Below are 24,725 nucleotides of genomic sequence, written 5' to 3'. Positions count from 1 at the left end.
AACGATCCAAAGCTTTCCTAAAGGAGTTTATGTTCAAATCAGTGTAAAACGCAAAGGGGATAGAATTTGATGCCTTTCCAGCCACAACAGTTTCCACAGTAAAACCAGAGTCTCACTGCAGTCAATGGGTAAGTCATGTGCTAGAATATTTGCATATAGCAGTTTACATGTTATGGGATATTTATCTTCCTTTGGAAGAAACGGTAACGGTCGTTCAATGCCAGACAGTGGGAGCCAAAATATTACATGCAAGAAGCTGCTTGGAAGTTCATGTAAAGAGTGCTGGGGGAAGATATATGGTGAAAGATTCAGGAACGTGATGGGCCCACATCCAACCCAAACATGGAAAACCTTTATTCCATCCACAATTAGAACCGTAATTTAAATACCACCTCCACTCCTAACTAATTTTCCTTCACAGCTACACCTACTTTAGATACTCAAGACGAGCTGCAGACTAATTCCTAGGAGATTTTGTTATTAGGAACTAAATAGTCAATTTATGGCATTCGCCTGAAGGTAAGGACGTAAAGCAAAGGCTTGAAATTAGCAGTTAGCCGTATCCATTAAGGCAGGTCCAAGTCTGCAATTTGAGGGATGGTAAGAAAAAAAACACCAAGGTAAACCTTCAAAAATTTATTGAGCAGTGAGAAATGAACACAGATGATGGTGCAACTTTCTACTGGTCTTTCAATTCCTTAAGTCTTCTGATGGCAGATTTCACAGTCACTGCAGATGTGGTGCTGAAAGAGAAATAAAAATCCATCAGTGCACGGGGAAGCAAACATTTTCACCAGCTCCAACACATTAACTGGAATCGCAGCAGGGATCGCGCATATAGTTGTAGCAGGTTGCAATAATGAACCCAAAAACAGCCAAGCAAGTACAGGAACTACACAAAACAAATGATCAGTTAGGCTGTGGTCTACCACAAAAACAGGCAATGTAAACTAATCCTGGCTTTTTGGTCAAAAGCCTTTTATACCACATCGCAAAATGCACGAGTTATTGAATAAAATACTAGAAGTTGCTGAAGGTGTTGTACGAGACGGGCGACTTAGACTATTTTCAACATGGTTTCGTTATTCCTTTAAAATCTCATCCATAATTACCAATATCCCACTGACTGGCATGTCACCCTCAAATATTTAGCATGTGATCCCTTTACCACAATTTAGGGTATTGGTGGTCACTTGGAGGCCCTCCAGTGAAACTTACTCACAGCCAGGAAAAGTACTGCCGACGTTACTAACTGCCCATTAGAGTGGCTCAAGGTGGCACTGGGTGGTCCTTCAGTGTCCTGCACCATTTTGTAGTGTGATTTTTGTATTCACTAGGGACAGGTTAAGGACACGGAGGACAAACTACCTTGTCGCAAAGAGGTCTTTAAACAATCCCTTGTTACTGTTAGAGTTCAGGTTGAAATTTAGGACCACCACAACCCAATTCAAATTCTTCCAAAAGAAGAAACGTGAATCTGTAGAGAATGGAAGGGGTATTTATGTTGTGTTATTTAGATTTGTATAGTGCATGTTCTGCTATTAGTATGGGGTTGACCACTTAGACATTGGAACCTTCACATTACAGTTTTGTGGGCTGAAACCCGAAGAGAAGCCGGATTACTGTTATTTTGAGTTGATTCTGTACTGTGGGTGCTAATATGCTGCACTCGTGTCTAAAATAAGTACCAACGGTAGAAGATACAAACCAATCAAAAGACAAAAAAATACTATACAAATAAGACTGAGCGGGGTTTAAAGACTGCTGGCAGGCACCAAAAATCAGATTGATAGGGGCAATGTAGTTATGGCATCTAAAAATATGCTGAGTAAGGTTGGTGAGCATGTAGCATCTGAGGAATTTAGAAGCAATGTGTAAATTTGGGAACTTACAGTAGTATTAAGAGGTTGATTGGTAGTACAACAAAAATTCAAACCCAAGACCCTGTAGGTGAGTGGCATACCTCACTGTAAAACTAGGAGGTGCTCACAGAGCAGTTAGAGTAAAGGTTTGCGGGAAGCATGGGAGTAAAAAGGCAGTAGAAGGTGGAGGACAGTTCAAAAGTTAACTTTAAAAGAAGATGGTAATTCCAAGGAGTGCGTGGAAGGTTTACAGAGCTAAAGAGAGAAAGCACGAACTGTAGTGGATATCAAATGACAAATCAAGGTATTGAGCCAGAAACAACAGAAATTGACACTTGTGGCTAACAGTGAAGTAAAGATAGCGATACAGTAAACTAGTTGTATAAACATTACTCAAAGAAGTTACAGTAGACCTGAGCAGAAAACTAACTACCCTGCTCCATCTCTGGAGTTGCTCAAGGACGAGGCTAAATCTCATTACCATTATTCAAGAACCGCTCTGTGATAATATTTCCTTCTGAGATGCTTCTCCAAATTTAGCACCAAGCACTTCTACTTCTCCAATTTGTCCCCTGCCTCCCTTTCACTGCTAGGGAAGCTACTCCCTCCTACGTTCCTCTGCACCGCAACACTTCGCAACTCCCGCTTGAATCCCACCTCAGCTCTTAAAGCAACAGGGCACATTTAATCATTACAATAATGTATTCTTTAGCATGCAAAATATTTTTCCCCGCACAAGTATTGGTTTTATGATGCTTTAAGCATCAAACTAGACTGATAAATACCCGATAGATAGGACACCTCGATTATCACCGTTGTGTTCTCTGTGAGTAAACGTTACACTTCGTCTCACGTTTATCGGACGTATCAAATGAATTTGTAATTTCCAATTAAAATGTAGAATTGAAATGTTTCTATGCCACGTCTGTGCTATAGGAAAACTAAATCAATCTTGTGACCAATGAAAAAGAAAAAAGCGTATGCCCGAGATGAGGACAAAACAGTAAATTAGTAGTAACACTGTTGAAACTATTTTACCCCGATTTCAGAAGGCGATAACTGACAAGCATCAGAAGTCTGGCGTGCAGCTCTGTCACAAGTGGTATTGTTTGGGTCAAGCACGTTGACTTAAGTAGGAAAAAAGTTTGAGTACAGAAATAGGTGTGTATTTGAGTGAACTATTTCCAACAATATGGCGAACAGACTGCAGTAAGGGGTGATCATAATCCACTTCTCAGTCTACAAAGCACAGAGGAAGTCCAAGGGCAGTGTTCAGTAATAGATCACAATTAAAGAAAAATATGGTGGATACAAGACCAATATTTGTATTTTGAGAGAGTCCACTCTAAAGTAGTAATTTAGTGCCTGATTTGGTGGAATACAGCTTTGAGTGAAAACCAGAACGCAGTGGCACTAAGAAGCTGACTATGCCCCAAGAAGAAAGAAAAAAAAGCGATACGGTATTAAGCAGCACCGAACCAAAGTCAAAGTTCAGTAGTCAACCAGAAAAATGAGTTCGGTGTTTTTGGGGGGGGGGGGGGTTATAGTGTTTCAAGAGAGCAGGGGACCCGCCATGGCTTGTGTGAAGCAGTGTCCCCTGTCATGCCCTACTGAAATAATTAACTCTTTCCCTCTGCTACAGACCCACTTAAGCTGGTGTCAGACCCACTGAGCCCCTCTAGGGACAGGAGCCACCTTGGCAGACAGCAGGTCACCATCAAAAGCAAGTTTACACTAAAGCCATGTTAAGTTTCAACAGGTTACTTTCGACATTTCCTACCACTCCTTAGTGATGCTGTCTTAGGTCAGTGTTTTCACATTCAAAGATAATGGGCCAGCAATCAACCTCCCAATGCCTTCCTGCCCAGTTAATTCCTTGCGTTTTTCAAGGAGGTCAGATCAGATTTGCTCAGTCCCTTAATGTCCACTCCTACTATTTAGGTCTCACCTAATAGTTAAAACAGTGGGATTTGGATCAGGCCATAGTATATCATGGACTGGATTAGTCATCGTTTGTTTGCTTCTTATTCAATGGATTTCTTTCTTCTTTGACATCCTATTCATTGAAGGACTGGTGTCGTTCCACAACTTATATTTGAGGAAACTACTTGTGTGCCTCTAGCTGTGTTTTAGCAAGCTGAGGACTTGCACACTGCATATTTTTACACGTCTTAGTTGAGCCCAGATAATGTGGCAGTATAGTAGGCTCACAATTTGGGATACTTGGAATTCTATCGCTACAATGAAACTGCTTATATTATACGCAAGCCTGGCATTCTGTTGCAACTGCCCCGCCACCAAATATAACTACCCTTCCCCTTTTTACTTAGGTTTGTTTATTAGTGCATTTGGTCCACAACACTCAAATCCATAAGATATACTCCAACAGTTCAAAATGCGTACACGTTATAAAAATGTTTTTAAACCCACAACTAACTGGCATTAAACAGTAGTAACTAGCAAATACGAAAGGCTGACCACGTGCTATGCTGGGTAGAAACATCACACCATCATTCTCCAGCTGTCAGCGTAAGCTTTTCACAAAGCAACCAAGCCCAGCGGATAGGCTTGCAAACAGATTTAATGAGAATTTAGAAGTAACATAATGCAAGCAACTTGGAAAGTGAATTACAAACATGCATCTGTGCTCGCTGCTTTGCTATATCAAACTAACTTTTGCTAGCTTGAAAATCACTGTACATCAGTGCAAAGGTTTCCTTACTTGTAGGTCCAGGCACCTCCAGCAACGATTTTCATACAGGATCCACAATGCCAGATTCCCACAGCTTTTCTCTTCATCTTGGTCTGTAACAAAATGTGCCTCAGTTTTATGCTGTGAAAATTTATGTTCGAAGTTTACAATTCTAGGTTTTGTTGAAATGCCCTCACCAGAATAATTTGGTGCACTACCTGCAAAGGCGAACAGAATCTTTGTAGCCAAGTATAAAAGTTATTAGTTTATAAAATCTCAGCAAACTAACAGACTTCAGCCAACGCGTTTCATTCCCATACCGAGATCTACATCAGGGCTGAAAAGAGTAACAGACAACATACATATTACATTCAGCTGTATGTTCTTACATAAAGCAGAATTCATCCTGTAGAGTCCAAGGGTAACCAGACACATATATACAGATCACACATACATCCACAAGATGAGCGATACGGGATGACATGTCGCTATAGGATTCCTATTTTGGGATATGCTCTGAAACTTTAACGGTGTCCACTCGTTCTGTTTTGTGATTTAAATAGCAATAATATTGTGGGTTATGTACGAAAACTTAAATAATATCTGCTGGTTCGACTTGGCCTCTGCAATAAACCAGCGGATATGATTGGGTAACAATTGCATGTAGCAATTCCGAACTTTGGTTGTTCTTTTGCGTCATGTGACAATATATTTGTGTGTGTGTGTGTGTGTTTATATATATGAAGTTGTGCGTTTGTATAAGTTTAGTCTTGTCCCACGATTTTGAATGTAATATGTATGTTGTCTGTTACGCTTTTCAGCCCTGATGAAGTTCCCGGTATGGGAATGAAACGCTGAGATTTTATAAACTAATAAATAAATGTTATACTTCACTACTGGATGCTTTGGACTTTATGAATTGTGCACCCCCACCATTTAAGAACTTTTTGTTTGATCTGGAACACAGCAGCATCATTCATTGGCTGGCGCTGAGGTTGTGCTTGCGCAGACTACGTATAAATTGGAACTAGCCTGGAGGTGCAGGACTCGAAGGTCCGCCGTTGTGCTTTTTTGATAATCTTTGTAGCTCTCAAGAGGTGAGACGATGCTGAAAAGGGGGTAAAGAGAAAGTGTGGAGCCCCCTTCATCACCATAAACAATAGTGTTAACTGGCTTTCAAGACACTCCGATTCATTACAAACTTAGTTATTAAGCTGTTGTAACCGTAATTTACCAGCCACAGAACAGGTTTATTTCTTTAAACACGTTAAATTCATGACCGCAAAACAGGATGCATCTAATCTTCAAATCAGCTATGCCGCATAACTATTACCACCCACCAAAAGTCAAGAATTTCTCTATTAGCATCTACTTCCTTACACCTCTAAAAATCACATTAGTCAGCAATACTGTCTCTTCACTATTTATTCCCTTCATACTGTTACGGCTCATTCAGGCGCTTCGCAGGTCGCCATCTAATACTAGCCCCAAAAAACGGCTCCTCTAGTGAGCTCATACATACATACAGATCCATGTACTCCATCCAACCTTTTCCACTTGGGATCAATGAAGCCAATTACCCGTCTCACCATTCACTGGTAATTTACCCGCAACATTTCATATTTTGAATACGATTAACCACTGGCACAGGCAAAACCAATGGATCAACTATTGTGTTCTGGCTTCGGCAAAGCTAGTTTTGTAAAATATGGTTTGATGAGCAGAAAAGCCCTCACTCATAAAGAGGGGGGAAAAAACACATGGGCTAAAAGCAAAAACAATGTTCGGTCTCAAAAAGCACAGCACCGCCTGGCACTGAAGTACTACCTTGTGTTTGCATGTACTCCCTGTAAAAGAGCAGACTGCTGTCAAACAATGAAATCAGCCAATGGCTCAAGTGGGCTGTTCTACTGCCTAATGCTGAATAATCCGAAGAAAATGTGAGACCAGAACGATAGACTATGGATGGAGAGGGCAGACAGAAGCACCTACAAGTGTATATATAATTTTAGTAAAATCTTTTTTTATCGGACATAAATGAAAAATGACCAATCTCGAAATCATGTACCACCTGCTCAGCTTGAATTTTCAAACCCAAATGCAATGGGTCAAACTAATTTAGCTACTCTTTCCATCCACATAGGACAGACATCAAACAAATACAATGTAATTACATTTCCTCTATTGCATTCCATTTGCCAGTCAAACGCCCACGACTAGAGCAATAGTGTACACAGTTAAACTTTAAGGCTTTGCCATCCCTGAAGACATTCTAGACTTTGTCCGCGGTCTCATTTGATTTATGCTCCTGCTGCTATAGCACGCCTGTTGAAGCAAATAAACATGCCCCCCAGCTATTCTAAGCAAAAGACAGAAACTTACTGTCTGGGGACAACAAAAGTTTAGTATCCGTTTCAGCACATACAAAAGGGCACAAGCCTCTTTAAAATTTCGGCTACTTTAGATATTAAATGGCCCTCCCAGTAATACTTGATCACCCCTATCCCCCTTGACAGCTTCGAGAGACCAGTCATCGTGATGTAAATAAACCTAAGTACATATTCCAGGTTACTAATCTAGCCCATCTCACATCACTTTTAGATACATCAACGTCCATTAACGTCCATTAATACTTACACATAAGGAATATGCTACTTACCAGTATGCATCTGTTCTTGGCATGTAGAGCTGCAGAGTTGTACACTTAGCATAGGTCGCCATCTGGTGTTGGGCCCGGATGTTTGCAGTTTGTTTTTCTTCTTGGACAGTCTTTGGAAGTCACGAGTTTGGTGACTCCTCCTTCGGTCCGTACTGCGCATGGGCTTCGGCTCCATCCTCAGATTGTTTTTCGCCAACAGGGAAATGATGGAGCGTAGTAATAACAGTGAGAAACCCATGTGTTGTATCTAAATAAGATGTACTGGAACGGATACAGGTAGCCGGGGAGGCGGGTGGGCGTGTACAACTCTGCAGCTCTACATGCCAAGAACAGATGCATACTGGTAAGTAGCATATTCCGTTCGAGGCATATGAGCTGCAGATTGTACACTTAGCATAGATTATATATAGCAGTACCCAACCTTAGCGGCGACCACCGGTATCCGTTGCAGCTGTTTGAAAAAGTGTCTTTAGTACAGCCTGGCCCACCCTAGCTTGCTGCTTGGAATGCACATCTACACAGTAGTGTTTTGTGAAGGTGTGCGGTGTAGACCATGTGGCTGCCTTGCAGATGTCATCTAAGGGTATATTCCCTAGAAAAGCCATAGAAGCCCCTAACTTTCTTGTAGAGTGGGCTTTAGGGGGAACAGATAATGTTCTCTTTGCCTTTTGATAGCAAATTTGTATGCATTTTACAATCCACCTAGCTATCCCTGATTTTGAAATGGGGTTGCCTTTATGTGGTGGAGAGAAGGAAACGAACAATTGTTTAGTCTTCCTGAAGGGTTGCGTTCTTTGTATGTAGTATAGTAACGCCCTTTTTACATCAAGTGTGTGTAAGGCCCTTTCTGCAACAGATTGGGGTTGCGAAAAGAAGACAGGTAATTCCACTAATTGATTGAGGTGGAAGGGGGAAATGACTTTGGGCAGAAACTTCGGATTTGTGCGAAGTATGACCTTGCTGTGATGCATTTGTATGTAGGGTTCCTGTATGGTGAACGCTTGTATTTCACCAACCCTTCTAAGGGAAGTGATAGCTACAAGGAAAGCTGTTTTCCAGGTGAGAAACTGTAGCTCACATTTGTGCATTGGTTCGAAGGGCGGACCCATTAGTCGTGTAAGAACTAAATTTAGATTCCATACAGGGGAAGGTGGTGCCCTGGGAGGAATTACTCGTTTAAGGCCTTCCATGAAGGCTTTAATAGCGGGCACTCTGAAGAGTGATAAATGCTGCCTGTTTTGTAGATAAGCAGCGATCGCTGCTAGGTGTAGGCGTATGGATGAATATGCCAGGTTACACCTGTGAAGATGGAGCAGATAGCATATGATGTGCTGTATGGATGCATCTAGGGGGTTAATTGTATTGTTACGGCAGTAAATTACAAATCTTTTCCACTTTGCGGCATAGCATGCTCTAGTGGTAGGACGTCTGGCTTCCATGATGATGTTCATGCAATCAGGGGGAAGGTTAAGGTATCCGAATTCTAAGATTTCAGGAGCCAGATCGCCAGGTTGAGCTGGGCTGGGTCCGGGTGCCTGATTTCTCCATGGTTCTGGGTTAGGAGGCATGGGGAAAGGTGCAGTTTTTGATGTGGTACCACTGATAGTTGTAATAGCGTGGTGTACCACGGCTGCCTGGCCCACGTTGGAGCTACCAGAATGAGTGTGAGGGAGTGCTGTTGTAGCTTCCTGACCACTAATGGAATTAGTGGGAGAGGTGGAAAGGCGTATGCAAATCTGCCTGACCAGTTCATCCATATCGCATTGCCCTTGGACAATGGGTGTGGGTATCTGGCGGCGAAGCTTGGGCATTTTTTGTTTTCGTGGGTGGCGAAGAGGTCTATTTGAGGATGCCCCCACTGTTTGAAGAATGGGTGAAGAACTTGTGGATGCAGTTCCCATTCGTGTAGTTGTTGCGTTTGTCTGCTGAGCAGATCTGCTATGGTGTTTTGTACTCCTGGAACGTGCTGTGCCAGGAGAAAGATGTTTTGGGGAATTGCCCATCTCCATATGCTCTGGGCTAAGCGGGAGAGCTGGGGAGAGTGTGTCCCCCCCTGTTTTTGTATATAATACATCGCAGTCATGTTGTCTGTGCGAATGAGGACTGCTTTGCCCGAAATTTGTTTTTGGAAAGATTTTAGGGCTAGAAAGATCGCCAAGAGCTCCAGATGGTTGATGTGGAGCGATTTTTGCTGTGGCGTCCATAGACCTTGCATTGTGAGGTGTAGGAGGTGCGCTCCCCAGCCGGAGAGCGATGCGTCCGCTGTTAGAATCACCTGAGGAACCGGGTCCAGGAACGGCCGTCCTTTGGAAAGGTTTGTGGTGTTCCACCACTGCAGAGAGTGATGTGTGCGGCCGTCCACCAACACCAGATCCGTCAGCTGACCCTGGGCCTGGTTCCACTGTTGTGCTAGGCACTCTTGGAGTGGACGCATGTGGAGTCTTGCATGGGGCACTATGAAAATGCAAGATGCCATCATCGCTATTAGCTTCATGAACACTCTTGCTGGGAGAGAGTGTTGGGGAAGGAATGTTTTGCGTAAGGCTTGAATGCTTGTGATTCTGGCTGAGTTTGGATAGGCAATACCTTTGGAGGTGTCTATAGTGGCCCCGAGATATTGCTTTGTGTGAGATGGTATGAGGTGCGACTTTTGGTAGTTCACCGTGAAGCCTAGCTGGTGGAGCAGTTGGATGGTGCTGTTTGTATGTTGCCCACATTGGTGGTAGGACGTGGCTTTTATCAGCCAGTCGTCTAAGTAAGGGAAGACGTGAATGTGTTGACGTCTGAGGTGTGCTGCTACTACTGCTAGGAATTTGGTAAACACTCGTGGTGCAGTGGTGACCCCGAAGGGGAGAACCGTGAATTGGTAATGTTGCCTGTCCACCACGAACCTGAGGTATTTCCTGTGAGAGGGGTGTATTGGAATGTGAAAGTATGCGTCTTTCAGATCCAAGGTTGTGAGAAAGTCTCCCTGGCAGAGGAGTGGGAGGACTTGTTGTAGAGTGACCATGTGAAAATGGTCTGAATGTATGTAGGCATTTAGAGGCCGGAGGTCCAGAATGGGTCTGAGGGTCTCGTCTTTCTTTGGTATTAAGAAATATAGAGAGTAGACCCCTAGATTTTGTTGATTGACGGGGACCTGCTCTATAGCGTGTTTTTGCAGGAGTGAGAGTACCTCTTGTTTGAGCAGTGTGGAATGTTCTTGAGACATTGGACGGTGCCTTGGTGGGATATTGGGTGGGGTAGATGTTAGCTCTAGACAGTACCCTGACCGAATGATTTGGGTCACCCATTTGTCCGATGTTATGGACTCCCATATGTGGATAAAGTTTTGTAGTCTGCCCCCGACCGGAGTGGAATGGTCTGGGGGGAGCGGAGGGGAGTCATTGTGCGGGGGGGGGGTGGCAGAACGGGTGTTGTTGGTTTTGCCCCTGCCCTTATTGTTGTTACCCCTGTAACCACCTCTCTGATTGCCCTTTGAAAAGGTATTTTGAGGAGGGGACTTGTAGGAGGTAGAGGCGTTATCGGTGGAGGAGCCTCTGCCTGTGCCACGAAAGGACGAACGTCGAAAGGAACGTTTGGAGGCTTGTGTTTGGAGTGCCCCCATAGACTTTGCTGTGTCTGTGTCTTTCTTCATCTTTTCGAGCGCTTCGTCTACCTTCGACCCAAAGAGTGTTTCCTGGTCAAAGGGGTGATTGAGTATGGATGCCTGGACTTCAGGCTTGAACCCTGAGATCCCGAGCCAGGCGTGGCGACGAAGCAGGACACTGGTATTTATGGCCCTAGAAGCAGTGTCGGCTGCATCGAGGGCACACTTAATGGAGGTGTTTGTAATTAGTTTACCCTCCTGTATCAGGTCATGAGCCTTGTGCTTGTATTTTTCTGGAAGGTGCTGCATAAGAGCCTCTAGTTCGTCATAGTGTGCTCTATCATATCGCGCAAGCAGTGCTTGTGTGTTTGCAATGCGCCACATGTTTGCAGCTTGGGAGGCGGTGCGTTTACCAGACGCGTCCAGAAGTTTAGATTCTTTGTCTGGCGGTGGGGCATCTCCTGAGGATTGGGAGTTAGCCCGCTTTCTAGCTGTGGAGACAACTAGGGAATCTAGGGGAGCAGGGCCCTTGATGTAAGCAGGGTCTGTGGGTGCCGCCTTGTACTTCTTCTCTATTCTAGGGTTCAGTACTCTGGCTCTGACAGGGTCTTTGAACACCTCTGTAGCGTGCTTGGTGACACCCTTAAGCATGGGTAAAATGGAAGTAGATTTGTCTTGTATATCAAATGTATCCAGTAGGAAGTCTTCTTCTACTGGTTCACTGTGCATGTCCACCCCATGGTAGTGTGCTGCTCTCTGCACTAAATGATGAAACCCTAAGGAGTCCTCTGGAGGAGACGGCCTTGATGGGTATAGGTCGTCCTGAGGTACATTGGGTATATCAGGGTTATTGTAATCCTCCCATGGATCTGGGGTCCCTGGTGGAGTGGGATCCATTGGGGCGTCCGCCGGGTAATTGTCCGGATCCCCATCATCCGGATCTGGGGATGGGGCCGGATCGTAGTGAGGTACAGGTGGCGGAGACCTGTGAGGTGGAGGCGGTGGAGGAGGTGGAGGAGGTAGGGGAGGCGGTGGTGGGGAGGGCACTCTGAGGGGAGAAGTAGCAGAGTCCTTCCTTTTGGGTGGAGGAGGAGGAGCCGGAGCATCAAGGCGTCTTTTCTTGGTAGTTAAAGTCAAAAGCCCAGTCTTTGGATCTTTGGACAAAGTCTTTTGTAAAGGGTCTGGTGTAAACAGAGCCAATGGTGTCGAGTCGTCTGTCGGCACCGGTGATTTCGGAACCGGGGGTTTCGATGGTCTGTGTGCGCCATGCTTTTTTGAGGTCTCCGGGTGTTTCGGCGTCGAATGATGTTTCGGCGCCGGAGCGTCGTTGCCGACAGATTTGTGTTTGGTCGGCACCGAGTGTCCAGGCTTCGGCACCGGTGGTTTCGGAGTCGAGCTGGATTTTGCAGTCTTCGGTGCCGGATGCTGTTTTTCGGCACCGGGTGTCGGCTGGCTGGATCCCGAGCTGCCATGAGACTTTGGGGGCTTCGACACCGGGCCCGAAGGTGGGGTGATCGAAGTTTTGGTTTTGCCCAGGCCGGCAGGCGAGGGAGTAACCTGAGTCTCTTTGGTTTTCGGCGCGGGGGTGGGAGGGGGCATAGTACTCACGGCCCGCTGCGCTGGTGTAACGTCCTCCACGTCGGAGTCGTCGGCCTCGGAAGCGCGGACGATGTCTTCCTCCTGCTCGGTGTGTGTTTGCCCCGAAGCTTCGGCGTCGTCTCCGAAGATGTCCGGTGGAGCTGCAGAGGATGAGTGCGCCATGGTGCGTCGAGCTCTTCGATCTCGGATGGTCTTCTTCGATCGAAAAGACTTGCAGGCGGGGCAGTCTCTAGCCTCGTGTTCCGGAGAGAGGCAAAGGTTACACACCTGATGGAGGTCGGTGTGGGGAAATTTAGACCCACATTTTGAGCACTTTTTGAACGGAGTCCTTTCCATCGGCCGGGACCGGAGTCGCGGAGGGCCCGAAGGCCGGTGTCGATGTACGGGATGGAGAAAGTGCCGCTTCGAGAGATGAAGATGATGAAGGAACTCGAAGAATCGAGGATTTTCCGTCGAGGCTGGAACCGTAGAAGTTCGAAGCCGGAGCACGAAGTATCACATCCGAGCCCGATGGCGGAAAAAAACAATCTGAGGATGGAGCCGAAGCCCATGCGCAGTACGGACCGAAGGAGGAGTCACCAAACTCGTGACTTCCAAAGACTGTCCAAGAAGAAAAACAAACTGCAAACATCCGGGCCCAACACCAGATGGCGACCTATGCTAAGTGTACAATCTGCAGCTCATATGCCTCGAACTGTTTGTTACGAAAAACCTTTTCTGTTAACCAACACCAGCCAAACAACTTAAACACTTTCCCCAAATATACAAATAATATGCACAATAAAGCCAATGGTTCATCCAAGGCAGGGATATTCAAAGTATAGGGTGATTGGGGGAGGGGGTGGCGCATGCGGACCTTCACATGTGGGTAGAAGAGAAGGGATACATTGATCTCCACGCATTAAGACATCGTTAATAGAAGGATCATCTGAAACTTGAGCATATGACTTTAATGAATCAGGAAGTGAACGTTCTCTGGGCCAGCCAGAAGTAATTATGTTCCTGACTGCTTGCAAATTTGATCATCATAATATGCTTGAAACCAATCAGATTGTGACAAGATGGGAAAAGTGGACAGTCATTGATGGATGCCACCACACATTCTACATCAAATTTTGGGTCAGGAAGATTATCTTTTAAGGGAAGTCTAGAAAAACAATTTGCTCTGACGTGGAGTCCACCAGAAATATGTCAAATGGTAAAGTTATATTCATGTAGCCTGGAAAGAATGCGTATCCATCTTGCCGAGGCTTTGCCAGTACCATTACCGTTGAGTAGATGCAATAGGGGTTTGTGATCACTCAAAGTATGAAATGGGAACCCCATATGCAACTTTTAAACTTTTCAACGGTCCAGGAGCAGGAGAGTGCCTCGCTCTCTCTCCATGGTGCTGTAATTCATCTCAGCAGAAGAGAGACCTGGAGGCGAAACCTATTGTATTTTCTTTTACACCAAACCATTGACATTAACACAGCCCCCAAACCAAATTGACTGGCATCTACTGAAATAGAGCACTGAACACCCCGAGTGAAAGAAGACAATGCTGGGGAATCAGTGATTACCTTTTTGACCAGGTTGAAAGAAATATCCAACTCAGGAGACCATACAAACTTCACATTTTTCTTTATAAGAATAACCTTGAATGAATCTTGAGTAGTATTCCGTCATGCCCAAGAAGGATTTTAGAGCATCTTTATCTTTGGGTATTTGCACATTAGAGATGGCCTGGGTGAAGTGAAAATTTTGGCTTGATACCGTTTGAGGAAATACGAGTGACCCAAGTAATCAACCTCCGACTTAAAAAATGTACATTTGTCTTGACCTAAGGCGATGCCTGCATCTCTGAAGCGTGAAAGAACTTATTTAAGTGTCTGAACGTTTTCATGTAAATTTTTTGAGAAAATTAAGACATCATCTTGGTAAGCCTGAACAAATTTGGTATTTTTTAGTAAACAATCCATAAACATCTGACAGACGCTGGCCGCAGAGGCTAGGCCAAATGGTAGCCTTAGATATTTATAGGCTCCAAAAGAGGTAATGAAAGTTGTCATGCTAGTAGACTGGGGAACTTGATGGTATGCGCTACGAAGGTCAAATAAGGTGAAATATGTTGACCCATTGATACCAGTTAGTATGTCTTGAATCTTGGGGAGATGGTGACAATCAATTAGTATATTTTGATTGAGGGAGAGAATGTCAGCACAGAGGCGGATACTGGAATATTGTTTCCTAACACTCACAATGGGACTAACCGTCTGAGAAGAATCGGTTGGTTCAATAATACCTTCTGAGACCATTTTGTCTAATAAATTCTTCAAGTCATCTCTTACACTAAGGGGAGTGGACCTGAGTTTATGTGCAATAGGTATGGCACCTGGCTTAAGTTTAATCAAATGCTCAATTTTTTTTTTTTTTCCTATCTGGTTTTTAAAAACCTCTGGACATTGTGTAACAATGTCATTAATCATTAGATAGGTATCATCTGAAATAGATAAAATTTCGATATTAACTTGAACAGGATTGTCGGATCCAGGGACAAGTTTCAAACCCATTTTTGCTAGGTCCTGCCAGTCTATGTTCTTTCCTCTTATGACAACATATACTTTGGTATCAGTGTGCCTACCAAGACAAGAGATATTTGACACAAAAAAATCCAAGCATGTCTATATCTTTGCCTCTGTATGCTTTAAGAATATCTACTTTTGAAAGAGCTATGAAAGACTACCATAATTTATCAAACACAATGTTGGAAATGATGGTAACAGGGGCAACTGAATCAGCCATCATGTCAATTGACTTATCACCAATCAGAACTACAGATGTTGGGTCTTTAGCACGTTCATGGTTAGTTAAACCCTCGCAAGAATAAATGGCTAAAATTTCCTTTTTTACAGGATTGGGAGATAAATCTATGGTATGGATATTCAGATTCTGCAATGATGACTCAAGGGGAGCAACATCAAGGGAGGAAACATTTAAGTCAGGATTTTGAAATTCGCGTGAGGAAATAGAACCAACATGAATAGAGCGTTTGCTTCTGCAAACAGAGCTAAAGTGCCCTATTTTATTACTATTTGTACATTTCTTACCTAAAGCAAAACAAATGGGACTATTACTAAGACGTGATCTAGAGCCACACCAGTAACAAATAGTGGTAGGTTTCATTTGGAAGGGTTTGGTGAATTTGTTCTTGACAGTAATAGCATTAAGACATATCTTGAACAAAATTAACGGGTGAATCATTTGCAATACATTGAGGAAATAATGCTTCTAGCCATATCAATGACTTCTGATAGGGTAGGATCCCTACAGCTTGAAATACGCTTCTGGATTTTCTTATGATAACAGCTATACACGAACTGATCCCTTATATACATATCCAGAGAAGCACCAAAATTGCAACCAGCTTCAATGGCAATCAAATAGCTTTCAAAGCTGCAAAACCATATCTTCCAAGATTCAACAGGTTTGCCATTAATAGGAAGAAAATGGTTTAAATGTACAATCTGCTGATTGCGTGCCATGTTAATTAGGTACTATCAAAGTATATAGATTGATATTGAAGATATAACGTTTTATTTCCTGCTATGAACAAAAGTTAAATAAATAGGAGCTGGGTCCCTTTAAAGTGCTGTGACTTAGTCAAATGTTAATTTCTTTTTAAATCCTTTTAGGAATCAAACCTTAAAGTTTAACAAAGTACATACCATGTCAGAGGGTTTCCAATGTGTGCATCAGCTGATTTTCATGAGAAAAGAAATTGAGCGATGTATTAATCAGCTAATTTCGTCGACAGGCGTGTAAGAAAGCGTTCGTTTGAAAAAAAAATTTTAAGTGAATGAAAGTGGGCACCGGTGCGTGAAACGTGGCGATATCACAGGTACGCTGGTGTGATACCCCGCTTTCGAAATGCGGACTGAAATACTTTAAATATGTCCCCCAGCGTCGCGTGATGACGTCATCACGTTCTAGACTTTCAGGGAAGACGGTTAGGTTTGCGTAGCAGAATCGACTAAAGGAGAAGAAATTCAGTTTAAAGCGAATAACTGGTCGTATTCTTGTTGAAAGGAGGGTGGGTTCCCCAATTCAAGGTAAAGAGATGAAGACCGCAATAACAAGGTAAATCTTTGAGTACGATGAATCGGTTATGCTTTCAATTTCTGAAAATTATTGAATATGGTGAAATGCTGATAAATCCAGTTGTCAAATGTAAAGATGAACTGTCCAATGAAATCACGAAGAGGATGAAGTTCAATCCAAATAAAGATGTATTCTTTGTATCAATCAGCAGATCACGGGAGTACTGCTGTTCTCCAGAAAGCACGACTGTTGAATGTCAGTTCAACAGTTGTTGACTCCGCTGGAAAACCGCATGAGAGATACACTTTCCAGTCACGTTACAACAACATGGAATATAGAACTGTTATGCATTACAGACCATATAAGAAAGACTGTACATCATAATTGTATGACAAACCCCTTTACAGTGGCTCACTGGTCAATAGTAGCACTGGGCTGCTGTTTACTTGTCTATGTACTAACGTTAAAAAGAGGGTAAAAAAAAAAAAAGGCATTTATTTAAGGTTAATTATAGTTAAGGAAGAAAGTAGGGTGCGCTGCACCACTTAACTTTAGGAACACTATTTTTAAAGTTATCTGGCAGCAAAAATGTCAAAATAAGAAAGTTTTTCAAAATTCTAAGTGTATTTAATTAATATGTATAATTAGTTTCACTTTAGTACATCAGATCATATCGGTACACATTTTTTTTTTAAATGATTTTTAACATGAATTTAGTAACATTCATTCATTCCCAACCCCCCCCCCCCCCACAGACAATGTCTATAGTAGACTAAGAGGTAAGTCAGTTAAGTGCATCCTTTGGGTGGCCCGAGTTCCTATTGCATTGACAACATGATAGTGTATCAAATCAAAACATGAGATTTTGCACAGCGCACACCCTTAAGTCATGTATTTCAAGGTCCTCGTAAGTGATAATGAAAAGAGGGCCTGATCGCCACCCTGCTGGCATACATTCGGCCCTCGGTCACACCAGTTTTTGGCCCCTGGGTAAATATTTGCGAGTACCCATGATACAAGAATTTGACGATTCTACTGTACTTTAAATGCTGTAATTAACAGTGCACTTACCTTGCCACAGAAGGAACACGTGTATTTAGCATGTTGACTTATTTCAATTTTCTTCACCATTTTTCTGAGTGAGGCTCCATAACGGGTACCATATTTACCCACAATCCCGACCTTCTTGGTGCGCTTGGCCTAAAGATAAAAATGCATGCACATTACTCTAGGACCGCATATGTTCACAATAGTACAGATTCAATGTATTTAGGGTTGGTCACAAATCAGAGTGGCCAAGCGTCTCACAATCGCTTTGAGCGAGTGCAGAGACCGTAAACAAAATAAATACTGCGACTTGTGCAATGGGGGAATTTGTCAAATAATCCGGAATTTTAAACCTTGATAACCTAAACTATATCAATACAGTCTGCCAACACGAAACGGGTGCAAAATCTGAAGAGACATTACAACTACTACTACTGGCCCAATACGACCATACGGAGGCAGAGAGGATTGAGCGCAGCAGTGCTATTTATGGGGCCATAGCCGTACACAGTATAAACGGAATAATTTATCTAGTGTCACGTGTGTCGAAGGAAGAGAAACTGGTGGCAATTGGCATCTATTCACAAGTGCAGCAGAACCACGTTATAGGAGCCACAATACCCAGACGTCCAATGCCCAGCTGACCCCGTGAACCACTTCACCGGTGACAGTGTCAAAGATCAGCAAGAAAAACCCGTGGCTTAACATTTTCATGAATATGGAGTGATGAGGATCATGCCTCGATACCAAAAAACACTTCTGTGAGGTGGAATCTGGTCGTTGACAATAGACCAACCCAGCGTTTCCTACCGTAAACAATGCGCCGCCACCTGCCATGGGATCCCACCCACCACAGATCGTACAGGTCTGCCAACAATGCCTGTCACTTCAAAGTCACCTACAAAAGAACACACTTCGAGACCCATCTACTTGTTCTCAACACATCCCATCCTATGCAGCCTAACGAAGGAGATACTTTCTGACCAACCAACTGCACCTTCAATAATGTACACTACCGCCCATACAAAGAGGGTGAGCACACTTGTTTTTATAAATCATAATAGACAATAGAATACCATGCCCTGTTGGTAACTTAAGCACTTCCAACACTGTTCGATCAAAGAATATTTACCAGCACCAACAAATCCAAACATTGCTTTGTCACTTTTAGTGGAGCACTACGTATCCCACTACTTCTAGGCTGTAGTATCCACCGAGAGATTCAAAAGCTCCACGAAAAAAACATTAATCCCATTAATATTACTGTTATGTGTGGTTCTTGGTTGCATTACTAAGGGATACCACCAATTGTAAAATAAACACCGACTTGGCCAAGTAAAGATTCACTCGTGTAACAGCAGCACATCACTTTCAAGAGAGCCACAGTCAAGAGATTTAAGGCTTTAGTTTGACCTGAGCAAAATTCTGTTATGCCCGTGTAACCATGCAGTATGTAAAATGTATGAAGTTATACTATGTAGCGTAATAATGTGTTGGTGACAAGATTTTAGCACAGGTACAACCAGCTCAGCGTAGCGGTTATCCACGGCACGTGTGGTGCGGAGACACTGATCAGTGCAAAAAAAAAAAAAAAACATCCTTGCATCCAAAATATACATAAGGGCACATTGCGCACTAAAATATGGGGCGAATAACCATTTCACACACATTTTTGCGGAAAGACAAAAGCGAATATTATGAGTTTCGCACACCCCTATGTACAATATTTACCTTTTAAATGCATTACTTACCGCTTAGCTATGATGCAGAATTCATAGTTTTGCAAAAGAAAATCGTGCAAATAAACAGGTTTAAAGCCTTCAGTCAACACCCTCCCCCGAACTTCTATGTGTGTACATATATATCCATACATACACACACACCTCAATTAGTGCCTTTAGCGCATCGCCTTTCGTCCAACGTTACATTATCATTTACATACGGCAAACTAGAGAGCCGTGCTTGGTCTTTCGCTTGCTGCTACTGAACCAATGAGATACATCAGAATAGTTCACGACACTATTCTTCTAAGCACTTGCACATGCGTCAAATTCAATGACGATCATACGAGCACCATAAGTTACAGAATGGTGAGTCCTGTAGAGTACCAGTTCCAGAGACAAGTCCAAAAAAGCAAGTAAAAACACCAAGTCGGAGAAGCAATATCGTGGCTCATGCCGAGCAAGAACTCCGGGGCACCAGCCCGGAAAGGAGCCAAGCAGAAAACTGTACACCAACTGCAAGATGGGCATTGATTCATAGGAGTCCAAGATAAACTCACCATTTTGCTGCAGGAATTGAGCGGAAAGAAGGAAGTGGTTACAGCGCATGCGCAATTTCACGCACGGTACCGGAAAGGGCAACCATAGAGCCTGATGAGAGACAGAAAAGGAAGCATTAAAGAGACAACTTTGGGCGTCGGCCATCTTTGAACTGGATAGCACTTGATTCACCCCTGTAAATTCTACGCCATTTTGGATTGGTTTACAAGCGGCCATTATGGAATGGGTAGTTAGCGCAGCGGAACATCGAAAATAATAGCATTATACAGGCTTTTCAAGGATAATCTATTCAACAAGCATTAAAAATGAAACAGGTCTCGTCTTTGTCCAAGTTACAGCATTTTTTTTAGCAAATGGTGTTTCTTTTTAGAAGTGTTTTTATTATTGTTAGCAGTTTTCAATGTACATAATATGCATATTTAGAGGTTTCGTTATTTAGATATGCAGATGTATTGTATGTGTATATATAGGTATATAATAGCATTTTTTATTGACGCCCCTCTTTTTTGTACTAATATATAAACAGTCATTATACTGTTTATTGCAATTCTTGACATATTCTCTCCCCCCCCTCTCTTTCTATTTATTTATTTTTATTTATTTAGAAAGTTTTATAGAGCGCGAACAAGATCCTTGCGGATATCAGAGCGCTTTACATAACAGCTGGATGTAAGTAGAACAATACAAAATATGCAGGTAAACAATAATAACAACAAAAAAAAAAAGCATAGTTGGTGCACATAAAGTAGGAGGATTACAGATTGGTGCTGTCTATTATAACGGGAAACAGGAGAACTCAGGTCTGAGGAGAGAGAGCTCATGTAAATTTATGTTTGAAAGATTGAGAGGGACCCCTTAAAAACCAAGGGAGATAGGGTACTTAACCCAGATAAAAGAAAATGTTCCCTTGATCCACCAATTAGCAGAGCATAAAGTAAGTTTTCTTTGGGAAATAAATTTTTTCTTTATTTTATAAAAATATATTCATCCTTGTAGATCATACAAATTCATTAAACATTTCATAAACATCAAAATTATTAAAAACCTCCTAAAATCCAATACAGTTTAATTACAATCACATAAAAAAATATGTAACACCATTATGACCAGCATAACGTGGAGACAAAACACAAATTGTAAGATTCAGATACTCCTCTTTACGAGTGCACATCAGATTCAATTTTTAGAAATACAGTACATTATACATTTACAAATCTGTATATACGTGATCTGTATTTGTTCTCTAATTGCGCTATCCACAGCGTCGACGCGTTTCGATGGTTTCAGACTGATAATGCCATCTTTATCAAGACCACATACTTTTGTCTCACACTTCAGTAATTTTCCTAGAACAGATAAATAAAGTTACTACTCTCACTTGTATTTGTATTTTTCATACATTGACGATCATATTCTCTGAGATTCATGGATTCACTCATTTGTTATGTACATTAGATATATTTATTACCTAAAAATAAACATTATCCCATTTTGTCTCCTATGTTATAGGGTTAATCCAATTTAATTTAATGGGCTTTGCTCCTCACATCCGGGGTCTTATTTATAGCACCATTGTCTTGACATACCTTGTATTTCCATTCTATGTATAGCGGCATTTGCCTCCTTCTTTTATTAAACTTTTCTTTCTATATCTATATTAGGTATATGTACATAAATTTCCTAAATGTTGTTTTGTTACCCCACCTTTTGTTTAGAGCGTCCGATGCCTATCCCTTCATGTTATTGGTATGGGCAACCGGATTCCCTTTTTATAATTGTCATTCCTGGTGTTAGTACAATCGAGTTTTCTGCATCATCAACTAATATGTTTATCGGCGAGTTTCAATTACTGGCCTCTTCTCACCTTTGTGATGGGGTATCTTTCTGTGCTCCTTATTCCTTTTGTGTTTCAGAAAACCCACATTCCTCTTCTTTCACCCTCTTCGTGATTTAGAGTGACATATTTTATCTTTTCTAAGTTCAAAAAGAAAAAGGGGGGGGGGGGGAAATAAGAATATTTGTACAGCCCTAATCTTCCTCCTGATTGTTCGCTCAATTGCAATCATAAGTCGTTCCCTACTGTTTAACTCTCAAAATTACCTTGTCGTGGTAAATGCGGGCTTGCTGATTTCAAAGAGCCTCTTTCTATGGTTCTGTTTTCCGACTTTCTGCACTGCGAGGTGTTTTAAAATTTTTCTTCCTGCATCAGCGAGTCTAAAAGACATGGGAGAATGGATATTTGTCTAAGTTGGTCCGTACTTCTAACCCCTAATCGTTTGTTTTAACTATCGTCTCTACGTGCCCTTATTGTCTCACCTGATTGCTCGTTGTCTTATAACCGTCCTGTTTGTTTTCGGATCGGAGCCAGGTCTATGATAGTTTTCAGGATTCCTGCGCTGCCGAATATTTTAAAAGCCTCTTCTTACATCAGCGAGTCTAATAGACCTAGGAGAAGAGATGTTGTCTAAATTAGTCCATACTTCTAATCCCTAATAATTTTTTTCTAACTGTCATCTCTCTGGATTCTTAATGTCTCACCTGATTTCTCGCTGTGTTACAACCGTCCTGTCAGTTTCCGGATCGGAGCCAAATCAATCTTTCCCTATCCAGCTTCCTATTTATCTATTGTATCCCTCTTTCTTATTGGCTTAACCCCACTCACGTGGTGAGTGTACCGGTCTTTGCACTGTAATCCGCAACCGGATTGGTTGGCAGAGTCACGGGGTCGATTTTTTTAAAACAAAGGAAAAGAAAACTTTATTGGTGCTGCCTATATGTCCTCACTGGTGGCTATCGTAATTTGATACAGATCAATTTAGGATGGTTGCAATTTATGTCGGATGTCTATTTTTTTTATATCTTTATATATCTTCTGGGTGCAAGTACATTTAAATATATTGCTCCTTGTGGGTACTATTTAAACCGCAGTTCTCCCTCGTGATGTCGTTCTTTTTCGTTTTTTCATTTCCCCTAAGGTTGTAGTGAGATTTTAAGTGGCATTATCTCTGCGTATATGTATCCTCCTTGATCCAGATATCTTTTTGGATAAGTATTCCCCCAAATTTGGAATACCTTTTTACGGGGAAAAAAAAAAAAACCAACCTGTAGTATCTATTTCCTCCAACATGGCTCTCCACTCCTAGCTGTCCTAATTTTATTTGTTCCGGGTTTCTTGTCTGGTCCGAACGGAAACCTATACCTCGTAACCCATACAGGTACGATGAGGATATGTTCCACTATTTAGGAAGCATGAACCTCATCCAGTCCTCTCTAGAATTTAAACCTCTATCAATGGTATTGAGGTAACACATAAACCATTGTTCTCTCTTTTTTCTCCTGCAGTCTAGGTTTCCTCCTCTTCTGTTGATCATAATTTTTTCCAATATGAACCACTGAAAATCATCACATTTGTGATTCATCTTACAAATGTTTATGGTTTATGTGTTACCTCAATACCATTGATAGAGGTTTAAATTCTAGAGAGGACTGGATGAGGTTCATGCTTCCTAAATAGTGGAACATATTCTCATCGTATCTGTATGGGTTACGAGGTATAGGTTTCCGTTCGGACCAGACAAGAAACCCGGAACAAATAAAATTAGGACAGCTAGGAGTGGAGAGCCATGTTGGAGGAAATAGATACTACAGGTTGTTTTTTTTTTTTTTTTTTTTCCCCGTAAAAAGGTATTCCAAATTTGGGGGAATATTTTTCCAAAAAGATATCTGGATCAAGGAGGATACATATACGCAGAGATAATGCCACTTAAAATCTCACTACAACCTTAGGGGAAATGAAAAAACGAAAAAGAACGACATCACGAGGGAGAACTGCGGTTTAAATAGTACCCACAAGGAGCAATATATTTAAATGTACTTGCACCCAGAAGATATATAAAGATATCAAAAAAATAGACATCCGACATAAATTGCAACCATCCTAAATTGATCTGTATCAAATTACGATAGCCACCAGTGAGGACATATAGGCAGCACCAATAAAGTTTTCTTTTCCTTTGTTTTAAAAAAATCGACTACACTAAGGAGCGAACAATCCCGACCCCGTGACTCTGCCAACCAATCCGGTTGCGGATTACAGTGCAAAGACCGGTACACTCACCACGTGAGTGGGGTTAAGCCAATAAGAAAGAGGGATACAATAGATAAATAGGAAGCTGGATAGGGAAAGATTGATTTGGCTCCGATCCGGAAACTGACAGGACGGTTGTAACACAGCGAGAAATCAGGTGAGACATTAAGAATCCAGAGAGATGACAGTTAGAAAAAAATTATTAGGGATTAGAAGTATGGACTAATTTAGACAACATCTCTTCTCCTAGGTCTATTAGACTCGCTGATGTAAGAAGAGGCTTTTAAAATATTCGGCAGCGCAGGAATCCTGAAAACTATCATAGACCTGGCTCCGATCCGAAAACAAACAGGACGGTTATAAGACAACGAGCAATCAGGTGAGACAATAAGGGCACGTAGAGACGATAGTTAAAACAAACGATTAGGGGTTAGAAGTACGGACCAACTTAGACAAATATCCCTTCTCCCATGTCTTTTAGACTCGCTGATGCAGGAAGAAAAATTTTAAAACACCTCGCAGTGCAGAAAGTCGGAAAACAGAACCATAGAAAGAGGCTCTTTGAAATCAGCAAGCCCGCATTTACCACGACAAGGTAATTTTGAGAGTTAAACAGTAGGGAACGACTTATGATTGCAATTGAGCGAACAATCAGGAGGAAGATTAGGGCTGTACAAATATTCTTATTTCCCCCCCCCCCTTTTTCTTTTTGAACTTAGAAAAGATAAAATATGTCACTCTAAATCACGAAGAGGGTGAAAGAAGAGGAATGTGGGTTTTCTGAAACACAAAAGGAATAAGGAGCACAGAAAGATACCCCATCACAAA

At 42.2% G+C, this 24,725-nt stretch overlaps 1 protein-coding gene across 1 annotated transcript; it reads right to left on the bottom strand.

The window, feature by feature from the left end:
- Positions 1–621: 621 nt before the first annotated feature.
- RPL37A (ribosomal protein L37a) lies at positions 622–19,945 on the bottom strand. The gene is made up of 4 exons (XM_085649963.1): positions 19,810–19,945; positions 17,553–17,681; positions 4,585–4,667; positions 622–743 (listed from the first exon to the last, which is right to left on the bottom strand). Exons 1-4 carry the CDS (start codon positions 19,810–19,812, stop codon positions 680–682), a joined length of 279 nt encoding a protein of 92 aa, XP_085506089.1. The 5' UTR covers positions 19,813–19,945; the 3' UTR covers positions 622–679.
- Positions 19,946–24,725: the final 4,780 nt, after the last annotated feature.

The sequence above is a fragment of the Triturus cristatus genome, chromosome 3_2, assembly GCF_964204655.1.
Source record: "Triturus cristatus chromosome 3_2, aTriCri1.1, whole genome shotgun sequence".
NCBI lineage: Eukaryota > Metazoa > Chordata > Amphibia > Caudata > Salamandridae > Triturus > Triturus cristatus.
Note: the sequence above shows the minus strand (reverse complement) of the source record. Positions and strands in the feature narration are given on the sequence as shown.